General features: G+C 41.7%; 1 protein-coding gene across 6 annotated transcripts in view; it reads right to left on the reverse strand.

Moving 5' to 3' along the window:
• Ptprt (protein tyrosine phosphatase receptor type T) overlaps positions 1-27,242 on the reverse strand; it is a 1,217,152-nt gene that overhangs the window by 159,209 nt on the left and 1,030,701 nt on the right. For 4 of the 6 annotated variants that reach the window (XM_029554985.1, XM_029554981.1, XM_029554986.1 and 1 more), the window contains one exon: positions 17,145-17,280. In XM_029554985.1, the coding sequence (XP_029410845.1) occupies positions 17,145-17,280 (136 nt within the window). Of the gene's footprint in view, positions 1-4,730; positions 4,761-17,144; positions 17,281-27,242 lie in introns of all 6 variants that reach the window. The other 2 variants (XM_029554983.1, XM_029554982.1) reach the window with 1 other exon arrangement.

Genomic DNA, 27,242 nt, shown 5'->3' on the forward strand with positions numbered 1-27,242 from the left:
ACCAAACTCAGGTCATAAGGGTTTAGCATATTATCCACCAAATCATATTGCCAGGCCCCCTTTCTTACACTTCATATTTAATTTTTTCTCTTAGCTTTTCTTCACAGTCTTTGTTTGTATGATGTGTGTGTGTGTGTGTGTGTGTGTGTGTACGCTTTTTATTTCCTCTCTCCTACTAAACATCTCCATATGATGGATATTTTTTCTTTGTGCTCATTTCTAAATTCCTAGAGCCCCCACAAGTGCCTGGCACATAGTGGGAAGTTCACAATTATTTGTTGAATGCATTAGCATTGATTTGGTTATAGAAATTAACTAAAGTACACAGAAGGCTTCATTTTTTTTCATGAACAATTTGGGGCATTTCAGAGGGATCATATGACCCCAAAGCTCTGTGAGGAGAGTATTATTTGCTATTATTATTATTATTATCATTTTGATTTTGTTTCTGTTTTTGTTTATTTTGGACAGGGTCTCCCTTGTCACAGCCCACTTAGAAGTCACTATGTGGACCAGGCTGGTGTTGATCTCACAGAGATATGCCTTTCTCTGCCTCCCAAGGGCTGGAGAATATTATCTTTTTGATAACCGAGCCTGTGGTTTATTAAGGCTTCTTAAAGTGCAATATGACCATGAATCAGCAGAAGATCTTGTCATGGTACAGGTTCTATTTCAGGACATCTGGGCTAGGACCCTAGATGTTACATTTGCTACGCCCTTACTCCTGCTGATGTAGCTGGTCATCTGTGTTGCAGTCTGTACCTGAGTAATAACGGCTCAAGGCTGTCACTCAGGATCTACCCTATCTACCCTGTCAGGGTTTCAAATCTGGAGATTATGGAGGCTATTGGTTTCCTTCTTTTCTTTCTCTTTCTTTCTTTCTTTCTTTCTTTCTTTCTTTCTTTCTTTCTTTCTTTCTTTCTTTCTTTCTTTCCTCTCTCTCTCTCTTTCTTTCTTTCCTCTCTCCTTTTTCCTTCCTTCCTTTTCTAATGTATTTTTTCTTAATTTTTATTTTATCGATTATTATTCTGTGAATGCTCACTCTATGTATGTGTGTGCGTGTGTGGTCAGAGGACAACTTTCAGGAGTTGGTTCTCTCCTTCGACCATGGGAACCAAGTTCAGGCCATCCAACCTGTGCAGCAAGCGCATCTATCCCCGAGCCATCTTTCTGAGCCCTTGTTTTGTTCTGTTCTTTTCCCTCTGTTTTAGTGTGTGTCTCAGTCCACTGATCTCAGCAGACCTACCTTTCTTTTCTCTAGGCTGATCTTTGTCCTGAAACACCTTGCTTCTCGACCTTCCTTTCCAGTCACCCCACCTCCATCACCAGCTTTAGGTTTTTCCTTCCCCACCTTTATCCTGTAATTTTAGAAGTGACTTCTGAGGTCTGAATGTCCAGGCTGTGCCCTCTGTCCCCTGTGGTATCTGGTATGACCAAACAATTTCTCCTCTGTAATGGCCTTCTCTTGGCTGTTATCCCTTCCTTCCTACCATCTATCTGCTTTGCCAGTTCCTCTCCCCTGTAAAGTGTTAATCATGATCAGTTCAGAAACCTCAGCCCTTTGCTCTTCCTCCTAGTCTCTCTCTGGTCCTAATTCTACCCACCCTATACTTTCCTCTGCCAGTCTCAGAGGATAGCCCCAAACATCCATCTCCCACACAAACACTACTTCTGTATTCCCAAGCGCCCATGGGACATTTCTACTTAGGAATTCTATCAGCTTCCAGATTTATCGTTTTTTCTCCAAACCATTTTCCCCTCCTCAGATGTTCCTATTTCCAACATAATCCATACTCCCTCCCATCCATTGCTAAGTGGCTTTAGGAGAATGACTGACCTATTAGACTGGGATATATTGAAGACTTAGTAAGCTAATATATGCACATGGTACCTGGCATGTGCTGGTAGTTTCCTTTACTCCAGGTGATTAAATGTGTCTCATCTGTTCAGGCTTTTTAATGCTCAGGTGGTTCATTTTCTCTGGCAAGTGTTTTCTGGAGGTTACATATGGGACAATAATACTTAAGAGAAAGCTAACAACCAGGACATCTCTATAGAAGGCAAAAACTGCAGAGAATTCTCTATAGTAACATACCATATAGGACACTCAGGATGCTTTAGGGTTGATAAACATAAATTTATGAATATTATTGCAGAAACCGCACACTTCATTCTCATGCTTATGCTTCCCAGAAAGCATGTTTCATGTTCTAGGTACCGTGGAGTTTCATATTCAAGGGCCTATAACATAGAACTTCATGTTCAGGGCAATTGAAAGGATGCTAGTTATCACTGCACTTGAACTGCATGTGTTTGAATACTTGTCTCCCATACTTCTGCACGCTCAATTTTGATTCTATCACAGTGTTTGGCACAGTGGATAGCATAGATTCGGCATCTAGAGGCACGCCATGTGCACTGGCTAACCTGCAGAGGTGCACAGAATTGTGATGAGCCAGTGTGTGTCCATACCTACTGTGGAATATTGATTTCATAATATGCTCGGGAGACCAGAGGAGCTCCCAGGGGCTATCATTACTGTCACAATCCCTTGCAGTTTCTGAAGGGACAAAGAAGGAAAACTAAGATTTCAGAAGCAGTAACTTTGTGCCAGGCACTTCACAAACTCATCTCGTTCTCTCTTCAAGATAATTTTATGAATTTGATACTATTGCCCTTTAGTGTTCAGAAAATGGGGACTCAAAGAGTCTAGAAACATTCTGAAAGCTGTAAAGCACTGAGTGATAGAAATAAGATTTGAACACAGAAATGTGTGATTCCTAATGCTTATTCTCCTTCCGTACCTGTGTTTTAAAAATACTATTTAGACCAGTCAAAATGCTTATTTCTCCAGGACTGGGCAGATCCATTTCTAAATCCACCAATTAACTATATTTACCCACATTAATGATCTCATTATATAACAAAGTTGTTTTATAACATTTTCCACTGAGATACAACCTCCTATGTTGGAGGGAAGCTGGGTAAACAACAGGATGCTTTGAGCAGAGGTGAAACACTGCATCCTGCAGGGAAGCTCCTTTAGCTCAGGATTGACCAGGTTCCCTGGGCCTCTCTCTCCACAAGACTGCTGAGAGACATTCAGACAGGTCAAACTACCTGGAAGAAGCAGAGACCAGGTGAACTGCCCTGAGAGGCTCAGACCAACTGAGCTATCTGGAAAGGACACTCTCCAACCTGTTGTACCACCTACAGGTTGTGCAGTGCGCTCCAGTTTCCTGCTTTCATGAACTCTCACCCATACGGGGGTGAGCTTTAGATGATGCAGCTGTTATTTCTGTTCCTGTAAGTAACCCCTCATCTATACTCCTGTAAAGAACCCCAATAAAACTCATTGGCTCACCGGGTTGGACTGTGACGTATCCTTACTCTGGTCTGTCATTGGTTCCCTATCTGGGTGTGTTAGATGTTTGTTCACACCTCTCCAGGAATAGTGTCACACAACATAAATGCCCTGTATCCTGGTATGTAGACATAGCTTTCAACTGTTATTTAAATTATTTGTTTATGCTGATTTCTCAGATAGGCTAGAACATCAGGAGGATGCAGTTCAAGGCCCTAGTCATTTCTTCATCTACTCTATCTTGAACACAGTACGCATGCACAATGCATGTTTGTTGAATAAATGGCTGAATAGATGATTTAAATATTCTAGGACTTTCAGTAGTGGTGGTGGAGAACACTGGTCCCTATATGGATGATGGTAGTGCTATCATCATCTTCTGTGCTCGGAGCTTGGCACTAACTGAGCAGAGTGGATGGGGCAGCAACTGCTGGCTCCGACTCCACCTTGTGGAGGTTTCAGCAGAGGGTCGCTGATAGGCAGGGCTTTCTCATAAGGTTAGGCTTGTCAAGGTTGAGGGAAGACAGGGGATGAAGGACATACTCCACCAAGTTCCTGGCATTCTGAGCGCTGCTCTATTACACTAGCTGAATGTGTGATGAGTTCATATACTTCTCTCTGAACCTCAATTTCCAAAAGCAGAAAATGCATATTGGAAATATGAGGCTATTTCAATGACTTTTCTAAGGTTTCCCACCAATGATCTATTGTATGAAGTTTCCCTCCTTTACCCTCATGTTTTGAAGAACTCTGATTTAGTAACAAAAATCATCTTATTTAGTGAGTGTAAAAACACTGATAAGCGAGCAGCAAACAAAATGTACTGATAACGTGAGATAACTAATGCTAAATGCCAAACAGATAATTCTAGCCTACAGCAAAAACTTTGGCTGTTTCTGTCACCCTTGAGGCTGGGCCTAGATAAAGTGAGGGTTCTCTGCAGTTTTCCTACAGTAGTGAAAACAGCCAGCGGACTCCTTCCCAGCCCTGGAGCCCCCAAGGCTACTCAGTCCCTGAACGTACACAAAGGGTCTCAGAAGTTCTGGAGGCCGGAGATTCTGTTTTACCTCTCTCTTACTGGGATTTCTGTACTTCTGGCTAGAGAAGGACACTCACAAAGGAGAAACAGCTCCTCACCTCTCCAAAAGCACAAGGGGAAATCAGGATGGCAGAAACAAAATTGACATGAATAAACGACAGTGCATTTCAAATAGAAAAACATCTACACAAAATAAAAACTTTCAGACTACAAATGACTAGACAGAAGTGGATATGAGAAACCAGCAGACAATCGGTTGGTGCAGGAAATGCATGCTACAGGTCCCCTTACAGGGCACAAAGCAGTTGATACCGGCTCGATACTTACAAGTAATAGGAGTAGGAATAAGCATTTCTTCTATATATTGATGGGCAGTCAGATGAAGGAAATGTCCAAAAAGGAGGGAAAAAGAAAAGACAAATAAAGAAGAATTAGATTTATATGAAATCTTGATTCTTAGAAATGCACATATTATTTCAGCATCCCTAAGCGCAAGGAGACGCAGCTTCTTCTAATCAGCTACTTTCAATGCCAGAAGAAGTGAGAGAGACCATGCCTCTGACAGGGAGACTCGCTACCTCATAAAGAGCAAGCCAAGTCTCACAGTGGCTCCTTTCACTGTTTGAAAGCTCTTCCTTATGGCCAACTAAAACAAGCTTCCTTATCATTGTGGATTTTTAAGGGTCTTTCTGTGGCATCCTAGAAATAAACAGGCTACCAATTTTCCACATGCCAGTGTTCCTAGGATCCAAACAACAAGAGAGGAACTCATTTGGTGTTCTCTGTTTGAGGAAATATAGCATTCAAATCTATTTCAGAAGGTCATGCCCAAAACATGGAAACACAGAGCCAGCATCTTTGTGGATCCCAAACAACAATATACATTTCCCAGGACTTAGGTTCATGTGTAGTGTCCACCTCCAATAATGAACTGCAGATGACCCTGGGCAACAACAGACTGCTGGGATTTCCAAGCTAGGTTTTAAAAAAGGAAGCCTTAGAGCTCTTTCCTGGATTGTTAGACCTCTCTATTGGAAGCCTAAGGCTCCATGCAAGAAATGCAACTTTCCCAAAGCCACAATGCTGGAGAGATCACACAGACTCTGAGACAACACAAAGAGGAAGAAATGTCTACCTAGTTTCCAGCCACTGTAGCTCAAGCTAGAATTCAAGCAAGTTGTCTCAGCTGAGACCTTTGGCAACATGGAGCAAAACCAAGTCAGTCCCTTTATACCCTGCCCAAAGTGAAGACTAAGTCAAAATAAAAGAATTATAATTCTTTACATCACTGGATTTTGGGGGGCTGTTTGTTACACAGTAGGACTAGAACAAAGTTTACCTCATCACGAAAGAACATTGTGCTGAGAAGAAAGGGTTCTGATACTCAGTGTCAACAGACCCTAATAAATGAGGTGCCTTTATGTTCTTATGTGCTGCTTAAATTGAACTAGATTACTGATTTTCCATTGTGTTCCAGGAGCAAAGGAACTTTCCAGAGCAGGCTCACTGTAGTGGGCAAGGAGGATCCAGCCAAGGTGGGGCTGCTGGTCCTTCATGGCCCACTAAAACCAGAGCGTCTCCATTTATATTTATTTTATAAACTGTAGTTTCATCTAAGATTCACATGGCTAAGAATTCTTCTTTCCAAAAGGATGCTTGAAAAAAAAATCACTGTCTTAAATCTTCTCCCAATGCCCCTGCTAGCTCTTGGCTTCTGAGCAACTGCAAATCTTATGTTAAGTCCATGGTAGTCCCTTGGCTGTAATTTGTCTTATGTTGTAAGAAAATATATAGGGATGCTTTTTATTTCACATCAGATTTCTCTACACTGATAATCAGTGATACATTTGAGGGCTGAAAAAAATATCTAGAAAATTCAGGTTCCCAAATATCCTTCTGAGTGAGCAAGAATTGTTTCTTTCCCTCTTGAATTATTTGATTAATTGCAGTCATTATCCCATTTTCTTGTCACAGGAAGATTCACTCTTTATAATCATAGAAGTGTGAACATATATATTCAGGGCTTTCCAACCAAAGTAGGAAGTGACCAAAGACCCCAAGACATGGCTGTCTCTCGACATTCTCTCAGCTATTGGCAAAACCCAACCCAATAACCCTAAAAGTCCTGAAGAAAGTGAATCTGAGAGGAAGGAAAACATGAAGAATCATGCTTTCTTTAAAGACTGAGCTGGGGAAAATGAGTACCAGCATAGCAAGATCTGGTGACCTAGAAAACCATTCAACATCCTAGACCAACTGAATAATGACCATGGATGATGAAAGAGCGAAGACTCAGATCTCTGATGGATGGAAATTGGATAACCCCAAGGTAAGTCATCAAATCTCCCATCACTGGCCATATGAGTTGGCACTGCAAGATTGTGCTTCTGCTTCGCTGTGAAGTGCCAGGTAATGTTATTCCTTAGAGATAGAAAGCTCAGGATCTAAATATCTCTTGTTGTGCTTTGTATGTCTTCTCTGAAACTCATGGTGAAACTCAACCTCCAAATCCATATGCTGATATTAGAGGTGGACCTTTGGAAGGTGATTTAGAACAGAGAAGCCCATCAAGGTGGGGTACCCATGATGGAACTGGTGGCTTTATAAGAAGAGGAAGAGATACCTGAGCTGACAAAATTTCTCTGCTTACCGTATGTGCCGAATAGCTCCAGTTGTCAACTTGACACACCCAAATAGAGGGAACCTTAGTTGAGGATGTTCCTCCATTGGACTGGCCTGTGGCCATGTCTGTGAGACATTTTCTTGATTGTTGAGTGATGTGGGAGGGTCCAGCCCACTGTGAGCAGTGCCACCCCTGGACACGTAAGATAAAATAAACCCTTTCCTTCTCTGTTTTTTGTCAGTGTTTTTATCACAGCAATAAAAAAGAAACTAAAACACCATACAATATTGTCTACTATGTGATGATGGAGCAAAAAGCTGAGTAGATGATGGTACCATGCTCTTGGATTTACCAGTACCCCAAACTGTGAGAAATATGTTTCTTTTCTTGATAAATTACCCAGTCTCTGGCATTTTCTTATAGCAAAGAAAAATAAATGAATCTTTCTAAGTATTTTCAGTCACATTGGGTTGAGAACCATGAGGCTAGTATTCTGATCTCAGTTCTTTCACTTCCTCACTGTGACAATTTGGACAAAGAGACTCCCCTTTTCAGGCTTGTTTCATGATCCATGCACCATATGGCTGCCATAGAAGACAGCCACATCAAATAGATCTTGTTGCATGGAAATATAAAAGGCTGGAGAAGGCCAGTAGTGCCACTTTTTAGCTATAGCAAGTAATTAAACAGCCCCTGGTCACAGCTTCTCCATCTCAAGATTTGGGGCAATAACTACCTTTACTTAAGAGTTATCATGACCACTACCATTAGATTATATCATCTAGATTATATTCAAATATTATATGATAGATTAGTATTTTACATAAATTACATTTATCTAAGTTAATATTAGACAATTCTAATCTAAATTTGGAAAATACCAAAGATAGGTAAGAGGTGGTTTATATTTCACCTTATCTACTGCTGCTTCTTACTCTGGTCATCAGGACAACATACACACCTTTAGGGACAATAAAAATAGCTATTAATAATAATAAAATGAAATCAAATACTTAAGGAGCACTTACTGTATGCCAAGCATTATCCTAGATTCTTATCATAGATTAATTTGTGTATTTCTTAGAATTGTCCAAACAGGTAAGTATTATCATCTTTACAGGTGAGGAACCTGAGGCAAACACAGTGACGATTATATACCTCGTGTCTGGATTTGATGACATCATAGTTCTAAAGTTCATTCTCCTAAGTGCCACATAGTCTACGCCATCTTTCCTCCTTTCGAGGAAGCAGAAGAACAGAGCAGGAGTAGTTGGCAAGGCCTTGTGATGCTCAGGTCTTCACTCTCTGAATCTTCCTCAGACCAGTAGACACTGTTACTCTCATTTTTAGTTGATGAATTCGAGATTTTAAGAGGACAGTCCTCACTAGGTCGAAGATTTTGTGTATTTTTAGAGATGTTTCTGTCCTGAGTTGGGTTTCCTCACCGTCATCATCCACTTTCTCTTAGGCTGTGCCTAGTATTCAGACCCACTGACTTTTCTGTTCTCAACCTTCAAGGTTCACCTCTTTCTGGGCCACTTCCTCATGACAGTCTGTTTCTTTCTTCCCTTTCAGACACAGAGTGCCTCTTCCAAATAGCTTTCTGAGTTATCTTGGAGGAAGCCAAAACCAGTAGTATCTCTTACCTGGTGTCATGGAAACACCTAGAATGTTTGTGATTGGCAATCTTATGTTAATGGGCAATCTTTTCCCAACCAAACTACTAAGTCTTCCAGGACACATGTTATAGGCCTTTACTCTGTGAACACAATATACTTTCATGTGTGTATTTTCTAAACCCTGAAGAGGATTTACCAAAGGTCTAAATTACAAGGATGCAATGCTATTACAGATAACAGGTTGCCTGAAACCAAAAATTCTGAACACAAAGACATCTGTGCTTAGAAGAAAAAAGACAATAACCCAAACTTAATAAATCACATACTACAGAATAATCTTTTTAGCTGGCTGACAAGACTGACTTCAGGTAGAATTTCTCTTTGTGCCATATCATTTCAACAGGGCCAATTTGTCTGTACACCTCATTTGACCATGTACCCATCCATCTAGCCCATAAGCTCATCCATCCATCCATCCATCCATCCATCCATCCATCCATCCATCCATCATACCTCATTTGACCATGTACCCATCCATCCATCCATCCATCCATCCATCCATCCATCCATCCATCCATCCTCAATCCATCCACTTAACAATCCATTCCTCCACCTGTTTATCCAGGGCACAAACTCACTCATCTATTCATCCAGTCATCTATCCACTCATCCATCCAACAATGCATTCATCATCTACTCAATAATATTTCCACTATTAATTAAAACTTTCCAGAAGGTCTACTAATACACCTGTCTCTGAGAAGTACTAGAGACAGACAAATGAGACTGATATGAGAGCCAGACAAGAGAATCACAAAACAGTTGATAATAGCAGTTACCACCTAAACAGTAGGCTAACATTTATGCACCATGAGGCTCAGAGAAGTAACTCTTACAGATTCACATAACTTGTAAAGTGGCATGGCAGGTATTAGAATCCAGACAAACTTACTTAAAACTTATATCCTACTGTTATAACAAGCAGTATATCCTGTTGTCTTCTGGAGTGATAAATAGTGTAATCTGGCCACATACGAAGATGTGGGACCGTGAAGCTGGAGGTTGGGAGAAAAAAAAAAAAAGGGAAGACTGGAATCTGTGATGCTTGAGCTGTGAATCCACAGAGAAGCCAGGCCAGCGGGTGAGCATTTTCAGGCAGATGGAACTGTGTTGTGGACTGGATGGATGGGCAGTAAGGTGGGAATGTCATGATGTTGAAAGGAGTTTGGTATCAGTCCTAAAAGTCACAGGGAAAACCCAAGAAGCCAAGTGGCCAAATATTTATTCTAGATGGATGATTCTAGAAACAATGTAAAGAGAAAGTTGGAGGGGAAAGGGACAGTGCTCACAGAAGGTACAGCAAGAGTAAAGACAAGCGATGTGTGGGATCCCCTTCACAATGGCCACGGAAATGGAAAAGAGGTGAGTGTGAAAGGTGATTAAGACACAGATCCACTAGGTGATTAAGTGTGAGCATAATGAAGCCGACTTTCAAGTTTCCAGTTTGAGTGACTTTCAGAGGACAATGGAAGGAGGAAGACTTCCTTTTCAGAGGGTGTAGTAAGAAACAGTTTAGAATGGGGCGGGTACAGGATGACACATTTCACTGGAGCTGGTTTCTCACCTCCACGAACCACTCACAATTATGCCACACAACTTGGCATCTCCATTCACTAGGGCCTGTTTTAAATTTCATCCAGGTTACATGGTGTTTGAAGAGTGCAGATGCCAACATCTGACTGCCCAAGTTAGAGCTCCAGCTTTTACTCATCAGGGAGATCATTTCATGCAATGTCCTTACACACTTTGTGTTTCAGTTTACTGACCTAAAAATGTGCATTATCTCCTTTAGCTGAACCTGTAGTAATTAAGTTTTCTGATTTTATCACTGTTTTTATTTAGTTTTTCTTCTTAACCAGTGTAGTTCCAAAATGATATGGCTCAGACCATAGACCTTTTGCACAGTGTCCTTCAAACTTACCATGCCTACACTAGACATGGTATACCACTGATCCTAGATGTTGATGCTGTTGCAGATATTTGAATCTGTATTCTGAATCATGCTCTATTGGGTTAAGAGATGAGTGCTGGTCCCCATCTGTTTTAATTTCACTGGAATATTTCATTCTTTTTTTTTTAAGGAAACTTCCAGGATCTGCAAGGCATATTTGAGATAAGAATGAGTCAGAGTAGACAGCTGATTGTCCAGTGGAGTAGGTAAGACTAGAATACAAATCACAAAGGCAAGTTAGACCATAACTTGGATCTTCACAGAGGGTATCCAGGTGGTGAAGAGATTATGTCTAGAGTGGAGGTTAGGAAGAATTTACTGGAAAAGGTGACTTTAGAATTTGACATTTACATAAGTAATATCTAGTCACACGGATTGAGAAATATACACATTAAACAAGGAGGGAAAGTTTATAAGTAAAACTCTAGGAGTCAGGATGGCACAAGGAGACCTGCCAGATTCACTGTGAGTAGCAGGAGAGGGCAGCACAGATGGAACAGTTTCCCACGTGAACTGAACATGTGCTTTCCCCTCACTCCCACCCCATGAGCCACTGTTATTGTGGAGGAGAAGCTGTTGTGATACTGTAGATAACAGACTTGGGAGCATGTATTTCATATTTTAAACATTACTCTGGATATAGGGCAGAGGATGGGTTGAAGGGGTCAGTCAGGAAGAGAGAGAGATGGTGACAAGACAGGACTAAGAAAATGTAAAGATGCAGGCTTAGAAGAGTCCAGACTGATAAAGTCCCATGGGGTTGATAAGTAGAATGGAGGGCAGTATCTGTCAGTCAACTGGAGACAAGATTGGGAGTCAGTTGGAGGACAGGTAATGATTTTGACTTTGACTCAGAAATATCTGAGAGATGCCCAGGGGCAGATGATACAAAGCAATGGAACTCCAGTAAGACAGGACTGAAGTAGAGGCCCCTCATCATCATGGACCACTTCCATCTTCAAGCATGCAAAACATTCACCCCCAAGTTCGCGATGATGCACAGATGAAGGTCTAAGCAAGGGCACAGAGGCTGTATGCATGGGGTCTTTCTGATGCACAGAGTTTGTGGGAAGACCTTGCTGAGGAGGTCATACTTGGGAGTCCTACTGGAAGAACTTGGGAATGAAAGCTGGACAATGATAAGAATTTAGTAGGCAAAGAGAAATGTCAGAATATTTCATGTGAGGAAACACGTACCCAAATCCATTACACTGAGAAATTGAGAAAAATAACCCCAGAGAGGAAAAGCAGTATCCACACCTGAGCCTTCTGTTTCCTGCTCTATGATTTGCTTCTTTTCTGGTCTTTCAGGACTGATAAAAGCTAACAGCATGGGCTCTGGGAAGGCACACTCTGGGTTTATATCTCAACTCACCCCAGCACCTTTGCCAGCTCGCATAACCCTATCGAACTCCAGTTTCCTCTTATAAACAAAACAACAATAAAATAGAAGCATCAACAGACCTATACAGCTATGATCCTTAGGAGAGTTACAGTCAGAGTACACTTCAGGTTAAAGAGAAAATGAAGAAATTAAGCTTGTGTAAGTGTTGTTTGCTGTCAGTAGTGATGGACTTGGAGTGAGCTTGGTTCAGTTTGACTGTCATGTGTGAGATGATGTTCTCGTTGATACTGGATATTGTAATTCCTTAGATAGGTATGTAGAGCAAGGTCTACCCCAACCATTAGTTCATCTGGCCTCCAGAATAGTCCCCATAAGACTGGGTACAGCTCACAGCTGAGAAAACAAGAGATGAGCAGCTCAACAGGATTGTAGAAATTTGAATACGCTTTTCTTAATCCCAGTCCAAGTTATAAAGGTTCTGTATACTTTAGACTGGGAGTCACTGGAGGACAGACACAAATCACAAAGAATCAATGTTCACTCCAAGATGCATATATATCTCAGAGTAGTTTTTCAAGACCCTCCAAATGTGCGTGGGAAAGTCACTCTTGGAACAGAAAAGTTTAGTGAGCAGAAACTTCTGGCAGAATCAAGAGGAGCTGAGTAGAAAAGGGAGGGAGGAGATGGGGCTTGGCTAGAACCTTGCTTAGAACTGATGTTAACATATTCTCTAAAAGTCATCTGGTTTTCATTTGAAAAGTGCAAATGGATAGAGAAGTTATAGAAAGATCCAAACAAGCACAGGGAGCAGATTTTCCAAAGCTATTTACTTAACATGGCTCTGTTGTTTTGCTATGTCAGGCTATGTGTCTAATGCCTGAAGCTTTAGGGCACTGTCCTAGTTAGCTTTAACTGTCATTCAGAGTCATCTCAGAAGGGAGTCTCAATTAAGGGGCTTCCCAGATCAGACTGGTCTATGGGTATGTCTGTGGGGAATTGTCTTGATTTTTAATTGATGTAGGAGGGCCCAAACCACAGTGGGCAGCACCATTTCCTGAGAAGATGACCCTAGGCTGTATAAAAAAAGCCAAGAACGTTCTGCCAGTAAGTCAGCTAGAAGCAGCATCCTCCATAGATCCTGCTGTGCTTCTTTGGCAGTGACTTCCCTGGTTAAAGGTAATGCTGCTGTGTGAAATAGCAAGCAAGGCGGCCTTCAGGTTCCTGCCTGAATTCCTGCTCTGACTTCCCTTAGTGATGTACTTTATCCTGTACGTTCAAGTAAACCTTTGCTTTCCCTAAATTGCTTCTGGTCAGACTGTTATGTCATAACAGAAAGTAGACTAGAATGGGCACCATGCTTACAAAATGTATCCAAAAGCAGCATGACATTGAACTATATGAAAGTTGGGAGCCTATACACGCAATTTATACCCCTCAGGCACTACTGTAAGAGTTTCCCATATGGAAGTGGCTAACACCACCTTTAAACATCAAGATATATCGGCTAAAGCCCCAAGACGCTGGTTTTGTGTTTTACTCTACATCGGAAGTGAGGGAACAATCTAGGTAACCTCACAACCTTGTGAACTCAGGGCTACAGAGAGGAACTGGTCATGAGGGCTTTTACATGTTAGGCGCTCATGAAAAGGTATGTGCTACTACATAATGGCATGGTATGAGTCATGCAGCAGCACCTGTTCAGGAACATTCTGAAGTCCTGATATGCTTGGTAGATCTCGTAAGAAAAGATGGAACATTACTGAATGGTAGTGTAAGCATGGCTATTTTGCAGTGATCATGGCTAAAACCACACTGGAAATTGAGTGTCTCAGGGAGGGACTCCAGATTCTTCTTTCCTAACACTCATATAATTTTGTTATCTTCATGTAGTCCAGATTATATACAGCCCCACACTCAATGATCAGTCAAAACAGCCAAGAGCAATACAAAAATAATTCTAAACTTTAGCTTGAGTCTTTTGGAAACTAAAAGAGAATTTAACTTAAATCTTCCACTACCATCACAGTTTGCCTTTTCTCTCTTAAGAACCTTTCCTCCATTATAAAACAAGTCGAAGCAACAGTCACAAAACATTCTTCAGATTTTATTGATTTTTCCTTTCCATTTCCCTTCCTCTCACTTTCCTTGAGCTATCTAAATGTAAATTAATTTAGCTTCTTTCATTAAGTCCTTCCCTTCATCCTTTGCACCTCAAGTGCATTTTCAGCCTACTTTCTAGCTCTGTGTTACTAAAGGAAACCCCTAGCAGGAAGGTGAATCATTTTGAGAGTGATAAGGGAGCCTTGCTGCCAATGATGGAGAATGCTTGAGAAGGAGAAGGCAGGACATCTATGTTTATGCAAGCATCTTCGTTTTTAGCTTTGGGAGTATGGGGAGTCATTGTGTCTGTGGCCATGGAGGGCAGGAGGAGGCCCTGACAAACTCAAGCCACTGAAGGGAAAGTAGCAAGTATCTGACTTCTGAGAACTCCTGAACCCAGGAAATGGAGGTGCTACAGTGACCCTGAAGGGGCCTTGACAAGGGGAGCATGAGCTGTACTGCTTTTCTTATTATTTAGGGGTTTCCAGTCCTTTAAACCCCTTCCTTTCAGGTTGCTATGGGTAGCATTTTGGCTAGCGGCAGGTTAGTAACAGACTGAATCAGTTAATATCCCCACATTTATAGAGAGAGCTGAGGTCAGAAGAAGCTTGCAGAAGTGAAGGCGTTCACCATGTCCTTTACTGCCCTTGGGGGTATCAGTACATGGGAAGGCACTGTAGGTTGTAAAAAAAGTGCAGACCTGTGCTTAATGTCTTTCATTCCATGTCCCACCCTCTCCTCCTTTTTTTCTCTTTCCCGTCTCCTCTCCTTTTCTTTACTCCTCCTTTGCCCTCTCTACACCTATCTGTAAATCATTCCTATCAACTAGCAGGAAAATGTGTATATACTCTATACATAAACCTAGATCGGCATCCCCAACATGTGTCTGAATTTTACCTTTGGGGATGAAATGGTGATCATTTGACACCTGTTGGTTGTGTCTGACAAATAGTTTTAGAGCCAATGAGAGGTGATATACTTAGAAGAGGTTCAAACTATGTGAAAGACTCACTATATACTTACTCTCACCCTAGAAACAGAAAGCTTTCTCCTCTCTCTTTCCCTCCCTCTCAGAAAGTCACACATTTCAGAAATAGCTGCTGAGAAGGAAGTGAAATTTTTTCACAAGCTCACAGACGATGGTGACGTGGGTTAAGCCAGGCTTTAGAAAGAGCAAAATTGGAAGCGCATATCTGACTTACAAATCAGCGGCAAAGAATGAGAAAATTTCAGGTCTATCAAAGAGATATTCAATTCCATTAAATTGGCCACTTTTTCCAGGTAGACAATCCCAGACTCAGCTCTGACTCTAATACATCTGCAACGCTTAAAAACTTGTCAGTGATCTTGTATATGCAGTATGCTTACAACCCTCAGGAAAATGAAAGCCCATGTTCCACCTCACATAACAGCAGCTGACTAGTCACCTGGACATATAGTATGGCCATATTTATCAATGATAATGAGATGGCGATTAAATGCTATCTATAGCCCTTTGAGATCTCTTTGTTCCCAATGTTAACATGGTACCTTCTCTTACTCTTAACAGCTGGATGAGGACCTTAGATCTTGAGCCATTCAATTCATTGCCTAAGGAGGAAATAATGGTATTGGACAAAATATGTAAAGAAAGTGCGAAGTCCTAGTAAGAAGATATCATGGTCAGAGGGAAGACTGTCTGACTCCAAGCTGAACCCCCAGAGAGAAACACACAAAGACATTCTGGTGCCCAAGTGGCAGAGAGAAGGCTGGCTGTGCTTCTGATGGGAAGCCCAGCATTTCTGAGTCACTGATGGCTGTAAATCAGAATTCTGCTTTTCATTTTTTTTCTTCATTCATATTCATATGACTCCTTTGAGTAGAAGCTGAATTAGTCTTTGGGGGCATTTAGTTTCTTTATTCTGGTAGAGAGTTTCACAACCATCTTTCAACTTGCAGGTGAAAAAAATTCCACCCTGGTTCTTGTTGGTGTTGGCCTGAACTCTGCATGTAACCAAATTCAGAGCTACAGACTTGGGTGCTACTTTGATTCCTAATGTCCAAGGTGGTTTTCATTGTGGAAAGATGAGGTCACAACGTGTATCAGTGTAACAGGGATGACTGCTTTCTTGGCTTTGGTAGACTGGGGAGTAGGGAGATGGAGACCAAGATTAGAGCCTAGGAATGAAACTGAGAAACACAGAGATGGGAATCAGGCATGGAAATATATTGTGACAGGTGGAGGCCAAGCAGAGAAGGTCAGGGCAACTCCCTGTTTAGAGGAGTACACAATGATTTCCTAAGGATAACTCTAGTTTATGCTTATCCTTTGCATTTCTCTTCCCTCTCTTAAACTCCCTTGTGCTAGTCTCAATCCTGTAAATCTTTCTGTAGCAGAAGATGCTGGAGTACTGGCTCTGGAAGATAAAGGAGGACTCTGCACCCTTGTTTCATGAGCAATGTGATTTGAAAAAAATAGAGACAGTTTGAGAAAAACTGTGCTATGGCCACAGTTGCCCAGGGAACATCTTTGTGAAAGATGAAAAGCAGCGACAACCAGCTGGGAAGATTTAGTGAGATGTGGGGTAAGAAGGAACATCAAACAGGAGAGTCCCTGGGACTCTCACTCCGTTGGAGGCTTTGAGGGCAGCATGGGAGGTTGATCTTGACCAGTGGACATTGGACGCACGCAGGTGGAAAAGGAGAAGCATGACTTTCCCGGGTTCATCTAGGTTCCTGGAGCTCCCCACCTGTCTTGATGACATGACCAATCATACAAAGTGGCTAACTCCAAGAAGATTCATTTCATGATATGCAGAATCCCATGGCACATCAAAGTGCCCAAGGAATCACTGGCCGCCTTAGAAACCAGCCTTCTCAGGCAGGGCCGCTTGCCAAGGAGACAACATAGATCTTCCAACTGCAGTAGAAAGAACCACAGTTGGCCTTAGGGTTTCAGAAGAGCTCCACTGAACAGTAATTGAAAGAGCAATGATCTGACCTCATGACAGCACTGGGGTCACCTGGGGTCAACAGAGTCTTCAGGGAAATATCAGAGACTCACCTCCTTTTGATGGTGAGCATCACACCCAGGAGAATGATGATGAACATGAGTAGGCCAGCAATCACACCGGCCATCTTCACTGTGCTGTCCACCTGCTTCTCCGGCTCCACAGTGTTAGAATTCTGGGTGGAGGCACCTTTGAGAGGAAGAGGGAGGGGGAAGATGTTGAAAAGGCTCACATGTGAATGGGTAACAATAATACAACAGTGTCCATTATCAACAGCTAACTATGTGCCAGGCACTGTGCTGAGAACTTCCTATACATTGTTCTATTTAATCCCTTTTGAGAATTAATCCCTGAGGTTGGGATTGTACTTATTTCCTCTTAAAGATAAAGTAATTGATGTATACAGCAAATGAGTGTCCCAAGATTGTATGGGAGTATCCTTTACTGGGATTAAGGGGAAGATGTTACTTATCAGATTACTTTGTCATGAGAGTTCAAACCTTGTAACCACCATCCAGCTCTAAGGTTCACAGAATTATATTTAAGGTCAAATGGTGAAAACAATAGCTTTATATTAAGAAAACACAATTAAAATCACTAGATTTTTAAGTTTTATTTCGTTTTATTCCTTATAAGAAGCAAATTATAGAGTAAAAGCTTAGTGTATTAAAGGAAACTGATTTGGTTTCAGAAAACATGACTAATTCCATTTTTGCAATTATGTTACACTATATTCTAACTTGGTGACTCAGTCTCTGCTAGAGCAAAGCCAGGAACTGACCACTTACTATGTCCTTTGACCTGTGTGGGTGATTCACGGTTCCAGCTTGGTCAATCCTCACAAACACTCTCAAAGGCAGATATTGATTTTCTCATTTTATAGATGAGAAAAACCAAGGGACTTGCTAGAAGTAACATGGTTAATAATATTAGGACCAACATCCTACGAGTTTGGTGACTCCAAGTTTCAACCTCCATGATCAGAAAACTTGACTTGAACTTTCACGTTCCCTAGCTCCTCTGAGCCCTCCTCCCTAAAACAACTGTTTTGTTTATGTCGTAGCAAAAGTAAGTAACCAAAGAAAGTCAAGGTCCAACCTCTTCATGGGTTTACTAGGGATGAAAAGCAACTTCCTGTTTCAGAGATTCTGAAGCTGGCCCACTGGCTACCAGCACCCCAGGGCAACTTCCTTCTGCTGTTTTCATATGCCATTCCACTGGTATCACATTTGTGTGAGGCAAGTTCAAGTCTAAAGTACCTTTTTCCCCAACCTATCTCTACTTTCCTGCTACATCAGCACCAGCTCATCCTTCATCAGCCAATATGCCCTCTGTGGTCCCTGGTGCCCCTGGCAGAGTTTCTCTCTCCTCTAAATTCTGATAACACTTTATAACACTTTGCACATATCTCACAATATCTCTTACCATGATGTACTGACATTATTAGTTGTTTGTTTCCACATCTGTCTCCTCCACTGGTCTGCAGGCTCCTCGGGGGCAATATTATGCCTCGTTTATCTTTGTTTTCCATGTTAGCCCAGAGCCTGACTCATAATGGGGGCTCGCTAAATGTTTTCAGTTGTTTGGTGTTTAGCTAAAGGGATGTCTCTGCCCACGCACATTTGTTCTCATGGGACCAAATTGAGTTTTCTCTTGGTTTTAGTCATGTATTCACAGAACTCAGCCGAGTATTGGGTTGAAGGGATGCTTATTATTACCATAAAACTTCCAGTCTGACTCCATACAGTCACTGTTTGTTCATGAACAGCTTTCTAGCACACTGACATTCTTCTTTCTTTTTAAGTGTAGAGTGTGTCTTGTCTCTAAGCACTTTCCCCAAACTTCTGTAACTTAGACAAGTGACTTAGCTGAGTGTCCCCAGTGGGAATGGGAATGGAAAGCCTTTAAGAACACATTGTTCTTCATGACACTAATGCCAATGTCTAGTCAAAGACCCCTCCTCACAATCACTCTGAACAGATGACTGTGGAGCTACATGGAAGTGCATGGGCCGGAAATATTTGCTTTATCTGTTCATTCCATCGTGCGTTTTTTACTCCTATGTATCCAAGTGCTGACAGCCACACTGTACTCTCTGTAGGACCGGAGAGACTCTTCCTGCAAGCACTTAGAGATGAAAGATTTTATTCATTTCCTCTCCTGGCTAAAGGAAAGACCAACTCATCAAATCTCAGGGCTGTTGACAAGGTTCTGTCAATATGCAGCTCAGTGAATTCCTGGGGTGAGTGTGAGTGGTCAACTACCTCTTCAGTGGGGCCAGTTTGACATTGCAGAGTGGGAGTGATTCTGGGTTCTGAGTGGCTTCTGAACTCCCATTTACCAGACTGGAGACATGATTTCTAAGATATATCCAGTCCACAGTGTACCAAGCCCAAAGGAAGAAGGACACCTCAAATCACAGAGCCCCTCAACAGTGCAGTCTTTTTATTTCTTTTTATTCAGATTTAGTGGAAAGGTTGGCTCTGCATCATTGAATCATTGGTGGAATTAAATGTAGTGCTTGTTCCAAGATCCTGTTCTAGAAGCTAGGAGCTAAAAAACAGAGAGCCCCTAAAAACTCTTCTTAAGAGTGCTACTGTACCTTGGCCTAATGAACTTTGCACTCCATTCCTTAGGTAAATATTTGCAAACACCCACAACATGTCAGGCATCATGGCAGAGCAAATAGCCTTGGCTAGGGCTCTATGATGGGGCAAGGAGCCTGGTACATTACAGAAACGTAGTATTTGGGTGGGGCATAAGAAAGCAAAGTCAGTAGGCTAAGAACAGTGCTGGAGGGGGAAGTAGGAACCAGTTCACAGAGCACATTATAGACTATGATGGTAGTTTTTGTTTTGTAACCTAAGAAACATAGATAGCTATTTAAGTACTATTCATGGAGCAACACTGTGGTCAAATTTGTATTTCTAACACATTATGTCAGCTTCAACATGGAGTTAAAGTGGGTCAGAGAAATGAGCTTGAGACCATTGCAGGCATCCGGGTAGAAGATGATAGTCTACCTGGAAGATTCAAGAAATAACAGTAGAGATTCAGAGATATATTGAAAGGGATAATTACCTGAAATAGATACAGAATTTGTTGGTAGATGGAGTCTGCAGAATAAAGGCGAAAAATGACAAGGATGGTCACAGATCTTTGATTCACATGACAAAGCAGATGGTCATGGTATTTATGGGTTCGTAAAATAAGAAGAATAAATTTAGATGGAAACCAGGTATGTATTTAGGGTAATTTGAACTTGAAGGTGGGTAGCTAAAAGTGCAAGCCTAAAGGGTCTGAGCTAAAGGTAAAAACATGAGTCCTATAGCCATAGACGGTATTTAGAGCCTAGGAGTCAATGAAATCTCCCAGGGAGAGACTAACAAGTGAGAGGACATGCAGTCCCATAACAGAGGCTTGAAGGTCTGCAGTGTTTAGGGAGTGGGCAGAGGAAGATACACCTGCACAGGAAACAGGAGGAGCATCCAGACAGGGACGGAAAACCCAGGTGAGCACAATATCCTAGAACCAACCGAAAAAAAGTATTTCCAGAAGCAAAAACTAATTAGCGGCGTCATATGCTGTTGCTAGGGCAGAATCAATTTCCATGCTCAAAGGAAGTGAAGATTTTGGTTCTTTCCCTAAATGAATCCCAAGGTGTTCCAATAGAAGCACCCTCAGCAGTGACCATGACTGATCAATGGCACTGGCTTTAAGAGTCACAGTAGAACATCCAGATTCAGGGAGGTATTGAGGAAAGTGAGTGCCCAGTGGTTTAGAAAACTTCAATGAGTTTAAGCAATAGGCACCAGAGCTGAAAGCATAGACTCTACATGGGAGGTTATGCTTGGCTGGTCTACCCAGGTTTCAGATATAAGAACATGAACATGTTCTGCTCCACAAAAAATTAACTTTCACTTAAACATTCTTTAAGAGAATTTGTTGTCATCTCTGGGAACTGGTTTTCCTGTTTATAAATGAAGGACATGGAGGGTTCAAAGGTAACACAGATATAATGAGAATGTCTCTGGCAAAAAGATCAGACAAAGATTGATGGGTGACTCTTTTATCAGAGAGGAAAAAAATGAGACATGGGTAGCACCAGTCATGATCCTGTTGAGAGTGAGAGATGTGTCAACAACCCTGACATTGTAGGTGCTCAGTGAGCACAATGAGGGCTGGGCCATTATAGGGTTCATTCCACAAGTGACCGTACAAACTTCCAATCAAATCTGTCTGCCTGATTCAGTGTCCTGAGAATCTATGGTTTCTAAAACTAGAAGTCTTTCAGAGTGTGACCTGGGTTACTTTTGTATACAAGTGAAGTTTAATATTACCTCCAGTCCCTAGTGGACTCTGCCTCAGACTTTGATGACTTCTATCTATTAATTCAGGACTGGGAGAAGGGAGAGGGTTTGATGCATCCTCTTTACCTTTGCCTTCTTATGACCCAAGCTAAAAGGATTCCAAGAAAATCAGAATTGTCAACTAGGCACCAGGTGATAATTTATCCAGTTAGATAAGCCTTAAGGCTGTACTTGAGTCCCCTGTGTGATGTGGTCATCAAAAAAATCTTGTGAACTCAGCTTACTAACTCAGCTGTCTCCAGCATGAGGCTGTAAGACTGACTTTGTACCCCAGCCAGCTGTGCCCTCTGAGCATTCCCAGAGGCTGGGCTAGTTTTCACAAAGCAGCTGTGACTTGCCACTGCCCTTTAGCTCTTTCCCCCAAAGCTATGATGGTGTAAAGTCTCATCCTTTCCTAGATCTAGCCCCCAATTCACATCTGAGCTTCTTGCATATGGAAACTCAGCACCTAAGGTATAGTGCTTAGTTTCCTAGAGGCTCTTCCTCTCCTCAATCTTACCTTCCTACATGTGACCTATGAGCCGTGTTTGTTTCCCTCTCCCTCCTTCTTTCTCTAGTGCTACTAAACATATATTTAATTCTAATTTTTTCAGAGATTGCTAAGACCCAACCAGGGCAGTGCTGAGCTGTGCTACTCTGTAATTATCAGAGCACTCTGGTGAATCTTGTTCAGTTATAGGCTCAACCTCCTAAGAAGGATCTCTAGGGTGAGCATAAGCAAAGAGACATGATGCTCAGAAAGTGTTCCAATGAAAATGATATCAGCATCATTTAAAATGCAGAACCATAGGCTCCACCCCAGACCTACTGAAACAGAAGCACTATGTGACTTAATTGCATAGCAAAATTCAGAGATCACTGATCTTGAAAGTGCTTCAGAGTCAGAACTTTTCCACCTAGTGGTTCTGTTCTGATGAGATCCAGTTCTTGCTTTCTGGGCTATTGTGGAAGATGGAACAGATTCAGTCCCTTTAACTTAAAAGGTCAACGCTAATATCAGTAGGTAGATGTGACAGAGAGTAGATTAGGGGCAACACAAGGAAACATTTTCATGTGGAAGAGCTATTCAGTGGAGTCTGACATCCTGTTTCCTTTCAGGCTATTAAGCAACTGCCTCATCTTGATTTTCCACAGGGATTCTTGGCCCACCAAGGGCAGTGCTCCATCATGAAGTGGTGACCACATGAAAACAGGATTCCCAAGTCCTCTTGAAGAGGTTACCCTTCTTTTTTGCATGCTCTTAATCCTCTCCCTGTTCTCTCCTTCTTGCCTACCTGGATGTTCAACTAAGCCTTCATCTTATGTTTAGTACCTCTGTTAGACACTGACTTTTCTTCTGTATTGGTTGACAGGATTAATAGGGCCTCCCCATCTTAACTTGGTGGCTGTTAACTTCAGTGTTAACTCAGCTCTTGCTGAGAAATCCTCCTTTCATCTTTACAACCATAGGACTCTCATGCAGTTTATGCCCTCCCCTGCCCTGCCCCTTCCTAGGTTGCTCACAAAGGCAGAGAACGTGTCAGCATTGGTGGAAGGAGCTGTCTGGGGACACAGTGTGCTCCCCACCAAGCAGATGGGACTACCTGACCCTAGGTGCCTCTTTTGATGTTGAAATGCTATGGTTTTATGACACTGGCCAAAAGCAAAGAGTTTTAAGCAGAAATAAACAAGATCAGAACCATATGCCATTGCTAACTAGTTGTGTGACCTTGGTCAATCAGTTAAGCTGAATGTGAATTGACATCCTCATTTGTAAAAATCTGGAGGAAATGTCAAATTCACAAATATTTTCTAAGGATCACATGTCATCATGGAGGTGAAAACGCTTGATAAACTGTGAGGAACTTCACACTTGTGGCCTACTGATGTTACAACTTTAGAACTTGTTTCAGGGTATCTGTAAACTGTGGGTGCCAGAGGTTGGGCCCATTCCTCCTTGCAATCTGCTGCCTGGGTTTATCAAAATCCCTAGAATAAAGGCAGACAGAGCCCTGGGGTGATGTGCTTGACTCTGCTCATATAGGTGAGGCCCCTTATCAGGCTGCATCTGGATGAGTTAATGGCAGCAATAGCATAATTTGCCAACAAGGGATTAATGATTCATTCTCAAAGCACTCTCCCTGGCATCGGGCCCAACTTCATAGCTTTACTTTAGAGAGTTTTCCCTGTAAGGATATGAAGCAAAAATAGAAGTTGCAGATAAAGAACATCTAACTGCAATTGATAAAACCCAAGTAAATCCCAGTGGATGCATAACCCACGCTGGTGATCATTGCTGAAGGCAAAGAAAGGGGGTTGGCTCTTGGGGATGCTATTCCTAAAAGCTGCACTTCTTTAAAACACACAGTGGCCTCTCAGCTATCCAAGGGCCTATTATCCCAGGTATGGCTTACCTGAGGCAAACTGTGTTGGCAGTTTACCCCTGGCTACTTAATGACTTCTTTTTGTTGAAGAGCTTCTCTGTCTTTACTCTGGCTTTGCATGTGTCTGGCACCCAGCAGGGAAAACCTTTGAAACCCTGACTCTGAGCTGCTACCTATGCCAGGGAAGGTTTTAAGCATCACAGGCATCTCTGATTATGGATGTTTTGCCAAGTGGAGACAACAGGGAAAAGATGAGGAAGCTGGGCAACTTCCAGGCTCAGCTCAAGTCAGGTATGTACTACGTATTTACCTGACTTGGCTGGAACTGAATTCTCAGAATGATAGGCTATTTTAAGATGGAATTGAAAGTCCAAGGGAAGAAACAAGTTGGTAGGAGAGCATCTGGCAACTTCATTAGACTCCAGCCTCTAGACTTTACAAATTGCATCCCAAAGCATTGAAAGTATTTGTAATTGTGATCATGAACTACTCTGGCAGTCTTTGACAGTAGAAACTGTCGTGAACAGGAGGGGAGTGAGAAGCCTGAGGAGAAACAAATGCTATTGCTGACTTTTTTTTTTCCAATGAAAAGATGTATATTTCAGATATTTTTTTTGCTGGTGTGAGGTTGATATAAGAAAAAATATATATATAGACTGGATGTGGATGATTAAATCAGGTTCCTCTAATCCTTACTACTTATAAAGAGAAGAAATGATAATTAGAAACCAGCACAGGCTTTACATCAATCAGCAGCCAACCACCAGGCAATGGGAAACTACTCCACACATTTAATAGGGAGCAAATGTGCTATGGAATTGACACAAAGGATCAGAAGACATTGGTGAGACTGGGGAGTAGCAATAGCAGAAGGCTGGCTACTACCCAGCCAAGACTAGGTGAACCAAAAGAAATGAGAGGGCCAGGGGTCCGAGCGCAGGGTCATCTACTGGGGACAGAACTCTAGGAGATTTGCTGGGAAGAACTGGAGCCATGGGGCAGACACAGGCTCTGTCAAAGAGGCTGAGACCTAGGAGGGAAAGCTTCTCCCTGCCTCTTGCTCTACCAGCTCTAACTCAGTTCTCCCATTGGCTAAACTCAGAAGCCACTGGCATAGTGGGCCAAGAAGAAGCTTGCTTGGAATAACTGCAAGTTCAAGCAGAGCGTGACTGCAGGGAAGCATGGACATGACTAGATGGGCTAAGGGCCAGCATGGGCTTTTGAGAGGTGTCAGGACCTAACACATCTGAGAGGATGGCTTATATTGTGTTTTGGCTTCAGCAAAGTCAGGGCCACAATAGAGAAATTATGACTGGCTTGTATGTTAAGCTGGGATTTTCCAGAACTTGGAAACATAAGAGTCAGTAGGGTCAGGATACATGGCCACATATAAATCATTAATATAATTAACTATGAAGAGCTAGAACAGAGTTAGGGCTTTAAACTACACCCTAGTTTTAAGCCTGTCTCCTGTAATGGCATTTTAATCCTTACTACAACCCTGTGAAGCAGATTCTGCCATTATAACCACTTCAAAGACGGTGTCACTCTAAGACTAAGTAACATCAACAAGCAGTAGAGCTAAGATATAGAACCCAGAAGTCTAGTGCTGAATTTCTTCTCATTAAACAGTTATACTATTCTTTTACTTCTCTAATAAATAGGGGGGTGTGAATTTGATCAGCCAAAAGCTTGGTTGTTTTTCCTCAAATACTTAGAAGAAGCAGTATTAGTATTAATACTAGTATTAATATTTAATACTATTATTAAGGAGATCAAGAATCTTATCTCAACCAGCCAGATAAAACCATCTTTGTATAAATACCTGCCACAGGTATTTATATCTGTCCCTGCTGGGTCTGCCACCTGCTGTATCAAGCAATTCCATTTCATACCTGTCTTGGCTTGAAGATTCTCTTTCTGTGCCCTCCAAGCAGCATACCTTATTCTAATATCTAAGGGATTGATGAACATGTCATGTGAATCTTGTTATATGAGCCAAATTATACAGGCTTTGCTCAAGTGATATTTAAACTTGACCTTTTTAACTTAAGTTCCTTCATTCCTTTTGCTTCCCTTGTATATCAACCACCATTTCCAAGCCTCTAAGACATTGGGTTTAGTTTATTATTAATCTCTGGTTTTCTCTATAAGACCTTTCTTGATATTTAGTAACCAAAGCGTCTCATATTAATTCCACAGAGAGGCACGTTTTGCTCAAGTTTAGGTGTTTTCTGCTTTATTTCTAATGCTCATTCTTTAAAGGTGGTATCTAATTTTTAAAAAATCCTTACTGCCTCCCCCACATGGCAGAACAGTACCTCTCTCACTGTATCAGGTTGATAATGGAGTACTTAAGAGGGATTATTCCATCATTCTTTTAAGTGACATCACCTAGGATGTTTCAAAAGTAATAAATAAATTGCCCCAATTCATCATATGACAGTAATTGCTTTTAGCCAAGATTTAACTTGGAGTCAATGTCAAGTAGTTGGAGAAGACTACAGAGACACAGGTTTTTCACAGATAGCTCTATCCTTGCTGTAGAAAGCAATTTAATAAGTCTTGAGTTAAGTGTAAAGAAGGTACACATTTCTAATATCTCACACTCCCTCAATATTACCTAGCCAGTCCTAAGAGGTTAGAACTGACTTCATCATAGCCTATACAAGTAAATCTGCTAAATATTGCTGACAGAGGTGCCCTCATTTTCAGTCTTAAATGGAGGTTAGCACCCTTTGAGATGAGAATTGCTTTAATTGATTGTTTGAAAGCCCTTCAGCCACTCAAATAAATCGTTCCTCCAGCACTGATTCTGCTTCATCCCATGTATCTCCTGACTGTGTTTCCAGGTGGACTTTGTTTTATACAATGTATAGGTCAAATTCCAGCTTGTTTGGGAGTGGCTTTACGGGACGATGCTATAAGACCCTTATAGAGAATCTTTTCTGGATGCAAGACAATGATTGTAGTGTGAAAATAGTTTTCATCCATTCAGATGTAGCACCTGACTTAATTAAAAGTGGTGGCAGGCAGTGGATGCTGTGCACCCACATGATTGACACATCCCCACTAGAAGGAGGGCTGGGAATCTTTTGACATACGCTGATGACCTCAACTGCTCTCTTATGTCCTGGAGAGGTCTAACCTATGCCCATTACCAGGACCCAGAAAGGGGTTCAGGAAAGAATTTGATCTTCCATTACAGCAGATAAACTACAGTTAGGTTCAAGATTGTTTCCAAAATCAGAAGCGAATGTACTTTGTAAACTGGGTTAAATGTCAATCTTCAGTCAAGAATTAACAATCAGGATGTAGTGAGGTAGGGGTCAAATCCAAACCAGTCAGTCTGTGTCCATGGTGATGGAATCAAGCACTGTGTAGAGTAATGTATGCTTTGACTTTGGCAAGAAACACA

Source organism: Nannospalax galili, unplaced genomic scaffold (assembly GCF_000622305.1).
Source record: "Nannospalax galili isolate Female #2095 unplaced genomic scaffold, S.galili_v1.0 scaffold205, whole genome shotgun sequence".
Taxonomy (NCBI): Eukaryota; Metazoa; Chordata; class Mammalia; order Rodentia; family Spalacidae; genus Nannospalax; species Nannospalax galili.